At 27.5% G+C, this 18,500-nt stretch overlaps 1 protein-coding gene across 1 annotated transcript in view; it reads left to right on the forward strand.

Moving 5' to 3' along the window:
• The first annotated feature begins 825 nt into the window (after window positions 1-825).
• LOC132923916 (transcription factor Sp9-like) overlaps window positions 826-18,500 on the forward strand; it is a 70,482-nt gene continuing 52,807 nt past the window's right edge. Inside the window, exon 1 of the mRNA XM_060987924.1 lies at window positions 826-1,476. Within this exon, the coding sequence (XP_060843907.1) occupies window positions 1,360-1,476 (117 nt within the window). The 5' untranslated portion in view covers window positions 826-1,359. The remainder of the gene's footprint in view (window positions 1,477-18,500) is intronic.

Below are 18,500 nucleotides of genomic sequence, written 5' to 3' on the forward strand. Positions count from 1 at the left end.
AAAGTAAAAAAAAAAAAAATCGAAGATCATCAATTTTGTTGTCGAATTATTTTGTATCACAATATGTAATATATTAGATTATATGAACATGCTATTTACTAACAGTATTAGGGTAGGACCTACCTATAGTAGGTACCATATCTACCTAGTACCTACAATATATTAAAAGGAGTGAAAAAATTAACAAACACATGTCACATATTATACAAAACTAATAATATATAGGTATTATATTATTCTAAGTGCATTTTATGTGTACTGTATATGGTATATCTTAATACACATCCCATCGGAAAAGTAAATTAACGATTTTGAAAGAGGAACGGGTTATAAAGTTTGTCGGACTGACAGGTGGCGGCATCTGACGACGTGCCGCCGTCTCCGGTTGACGTATAGCTGTATTATATACATATATATATATATATATATATATATATATATACACAACGTCGCTGGCGCGCGCGCGCTCGTGTATGTGCGTATGTCATGATGGCCGAGACGGTCGGTCTCATTAAGTGGGAGGCGCCATATTATGGCCATTTCCATACACCTTCCACGTATACACCACACACACACACACACACACACACACACACACACACACACACACACACACACATCACTCGAGTCAAATAAAATAATAATAATAATGAAAAAAAAAATAGTAGAGAGAGAAAAAATACGCATACACGAGCACAGAAAAACACAAACACACAGACACACACGCGCGCGGAATGAACCCACGTACGTATATCGTATACGTAATAACGCTGAAATTATCGAGGGGAAGATAATTGTCGCCCGGCGGAAACCACCGCCGCGTACACACTATGTAGCACAGAAAAACCTGACAAGTCGTCGCAGCGTTGTGCCGGTGGTGGGATACACGCGCTGTACGCCGCACGAACGCGAGTAGGGAAGAAAGGAAAAAAAATAATAAAAACGAAAAACGAAAAAATAGTAAAGCTAATAATATTTTCATGAGTGCGAACATGGTTTGCTCGTGTTTCGTCCGGCCGCGGTGGATGCGGGAAAAAGCGCGGAAATGTGATAAATAAAAATACAACGTCGTTCGCGCATTTTCGTTTCGCTGCCGTCGTCGGCCGTATAGGTACTATATACATAATATATAATACTCATATATCATAATCCACACATACACAGAAACACACACAGTCACACGTACATAGGTACACACACGATAACGAGCAATATTAATCGTTTGTATACGCATCTCTCTCTCTCACACACACACACACTCATACACATTCGTTCGTATATATTATATTATATATATAAATAATATACACATGTGCGCGTGGGTGAGTGGCGAGTCGCAGCAGAGTGCGCGTGTGGGTTATGGAAGAAAATGACCGGCGGAACCGAGCGGATAGTCATCTGCAGCAGCAGCAAGAAAGGACTGCAGAACTCGGGCATCACAAGAACGACGACCGCGACGGAGCGACCATCATGAGCGTAAGTCCGACATAAACGCTTAAAATTATTATTTGTATGATAAATAATATTATCATAATACATAAGTACTAAACACGTATTAATTGTATAATGTAATGGTGATATACTAAATGCATATCTCGTTAAATTGGTTATGATTTTTTTCGGCTTTTTGACAAAAGTTGTTAGGACGTGCTTTTTCCCCGTTAAAATAATTAAAAAAAAAAAAATGTTCATTGCGGTTATATCTACCTATATTAATTATTCGTTTTGCGGTTTTTCTGTGCGCCGAAAACTTATATATTTAAATCAACTGCACCAGCAAAAAGTCTTAAATCTCATCGATACTATACGACGCGTATGATTCGCGGTGATGCGAGTTTCGTCGGAAAGTTCGTTCCATTTCTGCTTGTATTTTCCCGGTATACACGATATGTGCAGACGGTATACGAATGTATTACGATGATAAATTACCATGTCACCATCTATGCTTAATATTATGTTATTGTACATACGCGAGGATGATGTCCGTTGAGAAAAACAGATGTTTTGTCACGTCGCGCGTGTTTATAAATTGAGATGAATGCGTGTGCGTTGTCTAGCAAGCGGGGACGTACACGGAAAGGATATCGCAGGTGTGTGAAATCGTTACGAATCCTGGGGTTGTTTTTTATTTTTCACAACATCAGAAATAAATTGATTGATCGACAATAACGGTGTATATAATAGAAAGAGCAGCCGTATAATGATTAGACGCCCGTTCGCTCATAACAAGCGCGTAACTTGGACGTATATCAAAGGTGTCGAGTCATCTGGTTAACAAACTCGATAATAATAACATCTTCATTGTCGGACTCTTTGGCATATCTGTGTAGATTTATATTTAGGTACGATAGACCATAACAATAATCATATATAATGTGTAGGTACCTCCTATGTTGTACCTGTAATACAAATATAATTGAATCATTATTTATCGTAGTCACATGATTTTAAATATAATATATAATATAGAATAAGTATACTATTATGTGGGGTAGGTACCATAGATATGTATAAGTATGATCTGATAATTTTTTAAGTACCTATTAATATTATTATATAAATATAATAGTTTAAGTTCTTCGAAGTGAGCCATATTTATCTTCAAAAAAATGATAAATACTTTGAAATAATAACATAAAATACTTTTCATTTTTTTTTGTGATACAATATAAATAAATTATTACAAAAATATTCTTATAATAACTATTTCATTAGTTTCTAGTCAATACAAAATATTATAAAAATGTGTTTATATTATCTTAAAATTGATAACACCAATAATAGGTAATTTAATAAATTATTAACACTTATTCATTTCGTTCTATAAAAAATGAAAATAAAATGCAACTATATCATTTCAGAGTATATTTGTACAGTATTACATTTTTGATTTTGTTAAAATAAGTTAATTAAAATGAATGAATAAACTAGAACACTAGGTTTAATATAATATAATGAATAGTTTCCTATATATATACTAAATACTTATAAATTATAATTATATAAACTGAACATCTACTTAGAAAAAAAATAATTTCAATTACGTTTCTTATTTTATATTCTTTTAAATAGTACGTGTTTTTTTTTTTTAATTCATTGGATTATAAATATAGGAAGATACTGGTATGTGTAAATTAAAAAAAAGTTGAATTTTTTAACATATTTTTGTTTCAAAATCAAATATTAATATATTAATATATTTTTATTATATTTGTCCATGTAAGAACACAAAAATTTAGGGAAATAAATAAAAATGTTGATGATAAATTACATAGGTTTATTGTCATAATTTTTCATTTTAGTTTAGTATTTTATAATTATTACTTATACTTATTGTATATAAGGAAATGTCTCTTCCCACTATAAAAGTTTGACCATGACACTATTTATTTATTATTAAACATTTAAAAGAAATTTTTAAAATATCTAGCTCTATATATAGAATAAAATTGTGTATATTTTATATCCACGAATATAAAATAATTTATACTTACAATAATGTACAACAAAAAAGAGTAAAATATTATTCAAACTTACAACTGTTTTAAGTATAATACGAGTATATTTAGTGTTAACACATTACAGTATATTATACTTAAAAATCTTGTTTATATTTTATTGTTGTTATTGTGTGTTTTAATTAAACTTATGCTCAATCATAAAATTAGATGTTAGAACGTCAGAGTGATTGTAAGACAAATTATCAAGATCATCGTTGTGAATTAATATTAGGAAGATAATATTATGAGTTTTAACAACTAAACATAAATAAATCATTCAATGCCAATAGTTGATACAAACCATTGTATAATATTATATTATAAAAATAACAAATGTTAAAAATTACATACTATGATAAAGATACTTAAAAATTATACACTAAGTTATACACTACACATACTCTTACATGATAAATCTATTGAGATTTGAGACTAATGAATATCAAGTTACACATATTTTATGAATATATACGTATAATTGAACCGTGTTCGATGAATATTACATCAGGTTTTTTTCTAATTGATTTCGTATTCTTTTCTTGTTTGAAAGTTAGGTATACAACTTCAATAAATAAATAATAATAATTTAAATTGGATTAGGGTTTCTGGGTATTATACGCGTACATTATATACGTAATACGTTACACATACAGTCAATTGAATAAATCGAACACGCCGTATTTTCTAATTTGTGTCTTCGTATTATACAACCATGACAAATCTCGGGGCGTTTTTCGATCAAAAAATACCACCCACTTCGTGTGCATGTGCGTTCAACCAGATTATATTCCCGTAATCAAATAATATTTGGGACCTCTCCGTACATTTTGCGATCTCTCCCCGCTGCAACCGCATGGGCTCTGCACGCTTGGGCGTTAAAAATTATGTCAGAAAATAATGTCATAACTTAACTTAGTTAAAGGCCTAGTATTATACTTGATTTGTGTTATTTATAATCAAACATAACGTGTTATTATTTCGATTTTCATTTAATAACGCTGTATTAGTAGAGTATATTTTTGAATAAGTAAACAATATGATAATTAAATGTGAATATATCATATATCTACGCATTACTAATTAGTTATTATTACTTTACTGTGTATTTATACAAAAAGTTATATTTGAGGTTATGGTATAATGGTATATTTACACAAATATAATTTTTTGTTTGATAACTCACAATAATAAATTTAATGTTATCTTCATGATTTAATATGCGATAGCAAAAGTATTGAAAACTATATTATATTATCATCGTATGGTATCTTAATATGATATTTTTCATTATATTGTTATTCGTAAGTATATCAGAAAATTTAGGTTATGTACTATCCACAACTTGCTGCCGTAATACTCTTACAAATTGGGGCTCAAATAACTGTTCATGCTATACTCTACGTCCCTACCTAACTGTGGAAGAGACACATTTGCTTTCAACATCCACTCATTAATTGTCTCTATTTCACGTTATAGACTTTCATTTAAATTAATTTTTTTTGCTGTTCTTGCAATAATGGATATTAATTCCCTCTCAAAAATGTTTTCATAATAACAGCCATACTTAATTTTATTTATACTGTTTAAAAATTAAATTGTATGAGCTTTACACGTTTTATGTTTGTTTCTGTCATTATTATGAATTATGATATTTGTGATAGTTATATATTATTAAGATACAATAATAATAATAATAATAAAATTTATGTTAAAATCTCATAAATTAAAAAGAAAAAAGAGTATATCAGAAAAAATATAAATATTGTTTTGCAATATAGGATTTGGATATGTTAATACTATCATTATTATTAATTTTTTTTAGTTATAATATCTAATTACTTTTCAAATATATTACATCTGTATTGCTAAACTTTGCAAAAATGATTAAAAAATAAAATAATATTAATACACAATAGCTTATACATACCAATTACATTAGGTATATATATTCTATATATATAGTAGCGTTTAGGCCACGACGTTCCTATATAGAATTTAATATATAATAAGAAAAATCGTAAATGTCTACCATCATTTATAAATTATGTGCATTTATATAATATATATATTTAGACAAATCTATAAGTTGTTAGTTGACTATAATAAAATAAAACTATTTACTATCTAGTATATTATTACACAATATACGTTTATTGTATATACGATAATGGCTATGACACACGCTGTGACTTAAGAAGCTAAGACTAAAAGAAAAAAAATAGTAACAATTTTTTTTTATGTATACAAGTTTATAATAAATATATAATGTAATAACATTGTATATGTATATTATAAACGTGTGAAATATACAAGGTACTCAATATGGCAATATTCATAAACTGCTGATGTTCAGTTAAATATCATAATGTGTATTACAGAGATTAATTATTCACCAAGTATGCTAACCTCCATTATTTCATTTAATAATGGATTTTTAAAATTTTGATTTTTGTAATTCTTATATGTATACTTTAAGCCTTTAAAAAATCATATTTTGAAATATCAAATATGTATTACTTTGATTTTTTTATTCAATTTTAGAAGTGTGCTTAGCTGCAAAAATAACAACTTTTATTTTTTAAATGAGAATCATCCTTTTTAGTTGTAAAATTTAAATTGTTATGTGTTAAGTATATGATTCTTTTGAAAATGTTGAAGTAATTTTTTTTAAGTTTATTAAAAATTCAATAGTTTTTTTGAGTTTTTTTAACTTTGTGTACTATTATGACAATATAGGTCAATAGCTATAGATTTGGAAGATAATTATATGAATCAGAGGTTCCCAAACTGTGGGTTGCGATTATATTTTTAGTGGGTTGTGTTAAATTTTTAAATAATACATTTTTTAATCATCGGATTAAGCAACTGATTCACTAAAAAAGCAAAAAAAAATTCATTCATATTGTGAGTCGCCAAATTTTATAAAATCCCCAAAATGGGCCGTAAAATAAAAAGTTTAGGATTCTCCTTTATATTATAAAGATCTAAGTATTTGAAAAAATGGTCTTTTATGTGCACTTAAAAATATCTAAAAATCTAAATTTAAATAAATTCGTTATTAAAAGAAAAAATGGCGTTGAGCATCATTTACCCCGTATAGTACGATAGATCCATATTGAAATCTTTAGACGCGTAATAAATACACGCGTATGTATAGAGGAATCGGGTATCTTTTTTTAACCACGTGATTCTTCAGCAGTATAATATATATAAGTACCTATACATAATTACGTACCTGTATATAAATGTTTTCGACGAGCAACAGTCTGTGCTTATATAGAGGTATATATATATATCAGGTCGCAACCGCATTGCGTGATCTCCTTGACGGAATAATCGGAGCTGTCCGACATCACCACAAACAAATGGCTGGTTCTCGTGTTGACGCCGCATAATGTATATGTATAAGTTGGTATATATACATACAAATGTATACACACCTATTGTACCTACCTACATAGTGTATGTACGACCAAACTCGCAAACTCGAGCCACACACAAAAGCCACACACCATCGTGTGCGGGTATGTTGACCTGGCGAAATGTCGACCACAACAGCAGTGGGAATCTACGCTTAAATCGCTGTTTTGAGTTTTTTTCCACTAGAAAATAATAACATCACACCGCCGCGAAAACAATTTTGTATTTATATTATTATAATATTTTCCGGAAATTCGGCCGAGCGTTTTATCGTATATAAACGTGTTTCTCATTCGCCTACTACACGCAGTTTACTGTTACATATTATAGTGTATAATATGTAAAAAGGTACGCAAGTATCCATCAACAACAAAAATAATAATGAAAACTTATATAATATGTAAAGTGTTAATAATTTTAATTTTAGATGAAAAACTTACTCATAAAAATAATTGTTCAATATTTCCAGCGTGAGTGCAGTCGTACTTATAACTTATAAGTATATAACCCAATATGCACTGGCTGCATATATGCGTTTACCTGGTAGTATCTGACGTGCATACACGTATAGATACTGTAAAACGAACGGTATAACATGTATTATAATACACACACATATATATATATGCACATATAATATAATAATGTATTTTTACTCAAACAACACCGGCGGACGTGATCGCGCTGAGAACACGTCCCGTCGCGGGTCACGATTGGCCTCAGCCCATGGATCGGTTCAATAATATACAATATAATATAAGGTACCTATACACATTTTTTTTTTTATTATTCTATTTCTATGTATCACTGATTTATCGGCAATAAGATAATACGACTAACCTCATCCATTCCCATGGTTTTTCTAACGTAGGTATCTACATACGAGTAGGATATATATATATATATACATATATATATACGCATATATCGATATTATAATATGTTGAACCGTCGTATACACCTAATAATAATATTATTATGTATGAGAGGGGAACCCTTACCTTTTGGGCATCGTATGTATGTATATATAGAAATACATGCGGTGTACCTACATTTATACCTATATGTCTGTTCACACAAACTATATGGCGGTCGTGAGCCAGCCCCGACGTTTTTATCATAAAATTATCCTAATTTCACAAGAACAATAGAAATTGGTTTGTATTTTTGTCACGACTATAATTATCGCGCAGGGACCCAAGTGTACACAATATCATCGCGCACACACGTACCTTGTATATACATATATATAAAAACTTACTCACACACACAAATATATATTACACGTTAAGTCTTATGTCCGTTGAATATTCGAGTGTATAATATATATATATATAGAGAAAATCTCGAAAATAATGAGGCTGAATTATGAATACAATGGACGATTTTCTCGCACGTCGTCGCCAAAGCTCCGATATATACACGGTGCGTGATGTATATACTCGGAGTTATATATTTATAAATGATTGTATTATGTATATATCATATATCACGTGATTACCGTACGTATAAATGAAAGCACATAATATTATACGTCATAGCGTTTAATGTTGTTCTTATTCGTCGGAACAAATGAACAATAATATAATATTATGTTTGTATGCGGTACACGATATTAAATACATTGTATACATTATATGCGTCATCTACGTGGGTCTGCTGTTGTTTTGAGCAACATATTTTACAACAATCGAGTGCGCCAAGGTTATAGTTTTTTTCAAATGACTAAAATAAAATATGTTTATTAATTATTTTATTTCATGACACCGACTTTAATGAAGATAATATATTGTAAATGGTAATTTCTAGCTATATATTATACGCCACGCATATATTATTATGCATATTATAATATATCACGTGAACGCGACACGTTATAAACGTCTGCGATTTACCTGCAATAGGTCTGCAGTAGACAGATCAGAACCTATAATCGAATATTGAATAGATACGACAAATTACTGCAATAGATTTATTGCATATTATTAAATAAAATCATTTTCGTTTTTATAAACTGATAAATTTACAATAATGATAATTTATATCCATATGTATATTACCGTATAACCCGAGTATGATTTACAAACACTCGCTGTGCAGTATCCAATTAAAAGTAGGTATAATAATAATTAATATAAGATGTAGTAAAGCGAAAAAAAAACAGTTTATTTTTCCGACAAAAAGGCAGTTTAATTAAAATATGTTTCAATTAAAGAGTAAGAGTATTCTACCCCGGAAAACAGTCATATAAATAACGCTATATTGTTTAGCGTTTTGAAAGGGGCAGTCGGGTCGGTGAAATACACATAAAGGCGTTCGGCCGACTCGCACACACACACACACACATATACACACACACGTGTGTACAACATCGACCGCGAAATGTCTTTTATATTTTTATTACGTTATTTTTTTTTTTATTCTGTTTTGTTTTATTAGTTTTAAAAGGGGCGCCGACTGGCGCCGCTGGATGGGTAAGCGCACAGGTAACCAACGAAATTAAAAATGAAAAAAAAGATCGCCTCTGCCGCTACAGAAGGCCGGTCTAATTTGTGTGAGCGGCTTGTCAAAAAAACGTAATAACGTATTGTAACAGGTGTAAAGTCATGAAAAAAAAAAAAAACTTTAGTCTGGTTTTGAGAATGCCAATCCACACAACATAAAAATATGTCTAACTGCAGTATGTAGGTATAATTTATTGTATAAATTAATTTCAATTTTCCATGCGCAAAAATGTTATTTACATTTTAAACTAATAGCACTAGTGAATAAACTATTTTCACTATAAATACTATTATAGTAGTAATACTACTTATATAATCATATTATTTATTGACTATTTGATTTTAAGGTTCTTCCATGTTTAGTTTTACTAAATCATTTAAATAAAATTTCGTATTATTTAATATTTATTCGCAATTACGTTGATAACACAGATGATTCCGTACATTATATCATATATATTATAAAGGAACCAATAAAATAGTCTTGTACACAGCATTAACAATGGTATTAGGTATGGACATAGGACATGTAATAAAACCACTATAATAATATGTGCATATAATTTAAACTATAATTATAATACAACGAGTTTATTGTCAATTCGAGTTTATATAAAATACCGGCAATCAGATATTGATAACATTTATAAATCATATTATATTCAGTTTTAAAATATACGTATTGTTCTTTACAATACTTTTTAGGATAATTATACTTTATGTATTATATCTTTCATAATTGATCAATAAAATAGTAAGTATTAAAATTTTACTGGAAACATTAAAAAAAAAAATACTATATTTACAACATAAAGTGATATGTATAAATTATAACATAGATAGAAAATTGCAATAGGTAATTAAATTAGATATGTTTAATTTTCACACTGTCCGAGCTAATCGAAACGGCAAGCTTAAAGTTAGGTATAATAAATGAAAATAACGTATGTTCAGTATGTATTTTAATTGTATATAAATTAATAAATTATAAATGTATATAGATATTAGATATAGAGATAATTAGGACAAGATTATTAAAAATAAATAATAACCTTGAGGTAATACGCGATAAGAGTTTATTAAAATTTTATCATAACGCGAATTAATGTTTAATGCTTAATAGCTGTAAAAAAATGTTTAAATGCATATTGTTTAATTATTATTATAGTATTATATGATGGACACTTGTATCTTCGTCCATTTAATAATATATAAAGTGGAGAGTACAGAAACATATTTTATTTTATAGCATGTACATAAGTCACTACAATAATATAATATTAGAGTTTCTAGACATTTATCGTTTACACATTTTTTATCTTTGTAATGGAGATTAAAGATTTATGTACACAACGTAATAAAGTAAGAAAACAATATTATGTGGAGTATTATACCGCCAGTTCTTTTCAATACTATTTCAAATTAGAAAGGTAGACAATGAAACTGAATCGCGTTTCCACTTCAAGCCATAAATTTGGCAGCGAAAAGATTTATATGGTTTGTAATGCCATAAAAGCGGTGTTTTTGCTACAAAGGGCAATGTAGTAAGAGTACAGTATAATATTGTAAGAACTAAATAATTTTAAATTTGGATTCGCGCAGAAGTCAAGAAAAAATGTATCTCGATACGTACTAAATTTATTACTTTTAATTATTTACAACATATTAAAAAAATAATATCTAATTTATCTTTTAAAAAAAATGATGATTTTTGAGTATTGTTCTGAAATGTTAGAATTATATTAAAACAAAATAAACTACTAAATTATTGATAAATAAATAAATGTTATATAATGTTTATAATATAATATTATAATATAAAATATAACTACAGTGGAAAAATTACGATATTATAATGTAAAAATAATATTACGAAAATATATAGTTATAAAAAATTATTTTCATCATATTATTCAATAAAAATATTTCGTTAATAAGCTAATGTTCACAATAAATCATATTTTAATTTTCAAATATTATATTTCGTATATTATAGTTTTACTCCAAATTTTGATTAATTGCATAGGTACCTACTAAATAACCGCTATACCTAACAATAATGGTGTATAATACTATATTCCTATATTGAATATATTGTGTAAGAATTACGAAATTAGTATATATGTATGTGATCGGTATTTGCCATTCGGTATCGGTGCAAATATTATAATTCAAAGTCTTTATAAAGTTAATTGTATTTTCCACCATTATTAATAAGAGTATAATTGGTTAATATTGATTATATATTTATATTCACATCAAATATTTGAATTTAGAACATTTATATTTTAAAGTAATTTATTGATACATGCGTATCAAATTATTAGTGAAGGTTCTTGTCCATCCGTATTTTATAATTGTGTTCATTATAATAACGTGATATTAGCGTATAAATACTGCAATGCAATAATAATTATTGTTGTGTTAAAATCACTATATTATTGTAATTTATTTTATTTTTTAACAATCTCCTTCCTATGAAATAAATTAAATACAATTAGGTAGGTATGTTTTATGTGTTATGATTATATTATATTAAATTCTATAAGATAATTATATTTTAAAAGTTCATTATTATTTATTATTGTACATCATACCAGCAGGTAGGTATGTATACATTATCATACTATTGTATATTTATTATGGTAGATACATCCTAGAATTGTAACTGATTCATATTAGATAGGTATTTTTTTTAAACTATAGTGAGTCATTTATGAGACATAATATACCTGGTATCTATCGTAAAAATCCATTATCCAAAGTTGTGGTTTACAATATATCATAATATCTCAAGGTCTTGTTCTAATGCTGATAAGCTACATAATTGAATTTAAAATTAAAAAATGAATTGGTTATTTAAAAAACAATTTATGTTTATTGAAGTATAATATGTGAATTTATTTTATACATACTATTATTGCTTATAATAAAATGAACCCTCATTTTAGTATACTCACAAGATGAGGAAGAAAATATCTGTTATTAAGAACACAAAATAAATGCAAGCATATTCTTTTGTTGGATATAAGCGATATACATAGGAATCTAATCTATTAATAGTACGTAGTTTTTCATCTGTTTTCGAGAATTGTTTGTACGACTGTAAATCGAGAATTCAGTAAATTTCAGTTAATTTGATATTTTAATACAATAAAATATGATTTTAGATTTCTAGATTTTTTGGATTAAGATGGAATTAAATATAAATACGATTAGTCATAGGTAGGTACATTTAATTGATTGATAAATATATTAATACTTTTTTATTCAAATAATTGAGCTTAAAATAAAATAAGTAAGTACATTTTTAACTATAAATATAAATATAAACGTACGTATTAAGTATATTACCCTAAGTATTCAAGACGTGTTTAAAATATAACGTGCTATTGTTTAATATATTGATATACGTTTATACACAGGAGAGTATTTGATATTATTTGATTTACACAATTTACAACGTTTGCAAAATTAAAGGGACTTATTTCGACCCTTGTAGCAGCCGGACAAAGGAAACAGAAAAAAAAATAAAAATAAATAAGAAAAATAAGGAGTGCCGGATGTATTAAACGGCGACCGGCGTTTCTGTAACGCAGGAAAGACTCGGCACTTTTCCCAAGAGAGCTTTTGCTGATAATAACATCCGGAGGTCAACCGTTTTCCCGTACACACACACAAACACACACATACATACACACAACTTTATATCCCCCTAATGGACCATTGAAACTCACAACATTTTAACCCACTCTGTCTCTCCACACCACCCACGCCCTCTTGCAGTGCACACATAACAAACCTACCAGGACAACCGTTGTCCTCCTGCACTCCACACACACATTGCAACCGGACCAACCAAATTTCTCCGCGCTCAATGAGTACTGCATTATACGTATATGTATATACACTTATACACAATACGAAGAGCACTGCGAAATCAAGTGTATTGATCGTGTACGCGTATATATATTATATAATAATATATATATAATATTATACCTTTAGTGTACATTTTATGCTGGTAATATGTATAGTGTACACGTATTTTTGTATTATAATTTGATACTTTATTTTGTGTCCCGTTATTAATTTTGTATTTCTTATTCTTTAGTTTATAATATATATATATAAAGGTGTTAGGTACATATAATGTAATATTATTTATTAATACCTAAAGTCGCGGCATAATTATTATTTTACGCATACATATTACATACATGTTGTAAATAATATTTGAATTTTGTGTTCGATATAACGTCGAATTTAATTTGAAAAAAAAAATAATGATACCGATATAAAAAGTATATACACGTGTACGCTGTAGCAATGCGCGTATTATATGACTATACGCGACGCGATGTACGCACACGCGCGTGCGTATGAAATATTTCATTACAAATTTAAATTAACAGCAAATCGATTTTTTTCTCATTTAAAAAGTCTAATCTACCGTCTTTAATTATTATTACACGAACATCACGGTTAGTGTTCATGATACGGCGACGGCCATATTAAATTGTCTAGACCGCATAACCACGCGTATGTTCCCTCAATTGCTTATACTTAATAACTAGAACCATTATGCAACGAAAATTATTTCCTTTTTCGAAAAAAAAAGATCAATTTGTATATTTTAATATACGTGCGTCGATCTAATCATCCAACGGTTTCGAGTTTAATTTCAGATGATTTTCGTTTAGAATACATTTTTTTTCATCGTTATATATAATATATATTATAACTTCATTAATCGAATTTAAGGCAATAATTTTAAACCATATTTTAAGAATGAATGTGGTAAAGTATATATATAGTAGTTCTACCACCTCTTAATTAATTTGTATACCTTGTGAATATGAAATGTAATTAACTAAAATATTTGTTTTAGTAGATGTTAACGCCTTAACGGTATATCGTCGTATGCAAATAATTGTATGGAAATAAATTACACATAATGTATTAATATAATATACAATATTACCGTAATGCTGGAACATAACCAAATATGCAATTATAAAAGTGCAATATAATGGTTATGAACATAAAAACTTAATGAATTCATGTAACAGAAATAATTGTGATAATCCTTTTAATTTCGACCTTGGATGAAGAAGTACAAGAGAATGTAATAAAAACTATAGTATTCGATTGCTGATTTTCACGTGTTTAGATTTTAATAATAATTAAATGAAAAACTAAATATTTTTTATTTCATCAATATAACTATTTAGATTTTTAAATTAAAAAAGCTTACATTTTGCATGTTTATACATTAATATACATGCACATATTTGATATTATTATACATCATAATATATTTTTGGGCGTTGATATAAAGCTTTGTGTATTATATATAGAGAGAGTTTTTATTACTTCAACATTACATTTTATGAAACTGTAAATGCATTAAACAGAAGAAGTCACATTTTTTATGCCCATATATATATTTTTAAAGATTTTGTATGAACCCTCGAAAATGCTCTTCCGCCATGTTAAACGGTGTGAAATAAACCAGAACGCATTTTAGTGTTATTATATTTACTTAATACTTGTTGGGGTGAGGGACTTTTTTTTGTAGTAATTTAAGCGCAAACATTACGACTCTTTGCTGACATAAAATGTGTTCCGGACTTTGGAGATCCTTTATGTCGTTATAAGTCGTATCAATATTCAACTATCGTAATTCACAAATAACCAAATAGATTATGTTGCAAGAATAACATAATATTACGTATAGTTCCGATTCTAATAATAGGTATTACCCTACCTGTTTAATAAGAATAATAATTAAAAAATCATTCACAATAGGCACCTAACACGACGTCAAGACACAGTAGCATTTGCGTGTGATGTACGCGTATCATGTATTTAATAATCATATGTGTATAATACAGTTTGGTTTTAAGTAGCTTCAAAATATTACAGGTGCTATAGTAAACAAAAATTGTAAAAAGAGTAAAAAAACATAAATGACAGCAATTATCCTTCACTTTGGCTTACACGATATCTAAATTTTTTTTTTAATAATATCAATCTTTTTAAATAACTTATACAAGGTCTTTTTTAACATCTAATGGTTTATACAAAAAAATGAATAAAAAAATACAAATTAATCTAATCTGTTAAAAAAAAATAATTGAAACAAGATATCGTAATTACCTTCGTGTTGCATGTTTGTTTTCAGAAATATTTTCTTCTCTTTTTACATCCGTTGACCTTGAAGGGGTCGAGGATAACCAGTTCCCATCAACTCTAGCTCCATTTTTCTTTAGTCCCTCGAAATATTTTTCGTGTGATCTATAAAATAGAGCTCATACTATTTGTGAAGTATAATATACCTATTATATTCTTCTTTTTGACGTCTGTCAAGTGGTATACAGTACACACGATGCATGTCTAAATCAATGTATATGTTATATGTAGTTTCAATATCATTGTGTATAGCCGTATAGGTATCTATGAAATAAGAACTACATGTTAATATTATATGACTTAGATAGGGCAGAACGAGACTGTACTTAATAATAGGGTAAAAGACCTTGTATACCTCTAGAAAATCTCAATATGTATTGCAGTATTGCAAAACTTAAAAATATGCACTTAAAATTTATTAAGTTTATTATAATATACATGAGTTTGTTAAATCCAGTAAAACTGCAATGATACACATAACTACTATGGATTTATAGATGATAAAACGATAAAACGAACCTAAATATAACAAAAATATAGAGCTAATTAATTATCAATTGGTAAAACGAAAAAAATATTGGTTAAGAAAATATCTAAAAATAAAATTGAAAATCATGAAATATTAATAAAAAAAATTAAAAAACGAGAAATATGCATTACCTGTAAACATAATAAACCTGCAAAACATGTATTCATATTTAAAATTATATTACATGTATCTAGTTTTGTTATAGCATACAACGTAATTGTTTTATTTTCTGCTGTTTTTGTGATTGTATAAGATGAAAAAGCAAATGCTACAAGTGCATCGACCTAGAATTATCAACTATTAGTTATATTATTTATTAAATTATTTCCATGTTATAATTTTTTATATTGGACAATTTAAAGAATCGCATCGATTTAAACTAACCATTTAGGATTATTATTTCTTTTAAAAAATATGGAAATAAAATGATGTAATTGACTAGAATATTTTAGTACATTTAGTTTAAACTTCGCGCTGAAAGAGTTAACAATCTGGGTAATTCACCCGAAGCAAATATTACTTCAGACAAGAATCTAAACATGGTTTTATTTTATTATTCAACGGCAATATGTTTTATTATCATAATTCCATGCTTTAGGCGATGGGTAAATAGCGTTTTTGTGAAAACCTATATTGTAAATCAAAAATATCAGACAACAAAATTTGTCAAGTAAAAAAAATAGCTGCCAACATGATGATCTTTTATGAGCTATTATCTTCAATTTTTAACCTTATTGTCTGTTTATTTTTTTTTGATTTTTAATTATTATTTATTGAGTTGATTTTAAGATGGTATACATGTTTGTCTTACTATACTGTCAATGTCTTCATTGATATATGGTTTCAATACAGTTTTTAAAAGTTATTCTTTTTTTTTATTACTGTCTCCAAAATTAATTATTAGGAACTAGCTGATGGTGTTAATAATTTATGGGTCTTAACATTAAATTCTTAGTGTTATAATAATAGTTCACAAAGGTTCTGAGACTTATATATGATTATTATTTTTATTATTATTTTAAAATTAAACCTGTACTGCTAATTGTTTCACTATGAACTAAGACCCAGAATATATATATATATAAAGGTACATGTATTATATATACATTATACACACATATATATATATATATATATATATATATATATATATATTAATATATTATATAGTTTTCTTCATGTAGACGTGCTCCGTCAGATAATTATAGGTTGTATGCGGCCACAGAAAATGTTCACCCAATCTTTGGCCGTGAGAAGAGAGAGGAGACTTATTTTTTTGTATTTGATCATATATGTTATAAATATGTATATATATAAAAATATTTTATCACAGACTTTATAATAGTCACAGAGTTTTTGAAATATATTTTAAAACCATATAGTGGTTGAAATGGTATATATATATATGTTGGTTATGCAGTTATAGTATATATAGTAAATCTTTTTATTTATTTTAAGAAATACTTATTTTTACGATTCCTATCAAAAGTTCCATAACATATTTTTATATATTAGATATATAAATATCAGATATAATTAATTTTTGTATCACTATTATACTATTATTCATTGTATTTAAATATAATGTGTAGAAGATATAGGTATAATATTAAATATAATATACTCGAAGATTTATAACATTAATAAGCTTTTATGCTGTATATAATATTATGAACAGTGTTTATGTATACTTTATAGTCTTACCTTACGAATACAAAAAACGAGTTGTGAGATCGTAATTGGATAATAATAATAATAATAATAATAATAGTAATAAATGAGAAAAAAACATTTAATTAAAAGAAACGTAAATTGAACAACGACCAACTAATATAATAATGCTTGTTGGATACGATCTTAATAAAGGTTTTACGTTGATTCTGGTGTCGTATCGAATATAATACACGTGGGTGGAGTTTCTGAAAATAAAAAACCACTTTCAACTCTTTTGATAGCGAAGAATATATTCGTGGCCGGACAGTGAACCTATATATATTATATTTTTATCAGAATCGATAAACAATGCGTTGCTTGAAAAAATTAAAACATTATTTCAAGAATCTATCCATCTATGTATGTATCTATCTATTCTATCTATCTCTCTCTCTCTCTTTATATATATATTAATGAACGTATATTATTATCACCCATAATAAAATTATATATTTATATCTGTAAGAAATTGTGTAAAAAATAATGGAAAATTTATTAAAAATTTTTAAATTATGTCGATAACTATAGGATTAAAAAAATTCAGTATAAAATATAATTTTTTTTAATCATGCAATTCAATCCATTAGTGCTATAATAAATTATCCCCTTAAAAAAATAAGCATACACAATAATACTGGA

Source organism: Rhopalosiphum padi, chromosome 1 (genome assembly GCF_020882245.1).
Source record: "Rhopalosiphum padi isolate XX-2018 chromosome 1, ASM2088224v1, whole genome shotgun sequence".
In the NCBI taxonomy this organism is placed as follows: Eukaryota; Metazoa; Arthropoda; class Insecta; order Hemiptera; family Aphididae; genus Rhopalosiphum; species Rhopalosiphum padi.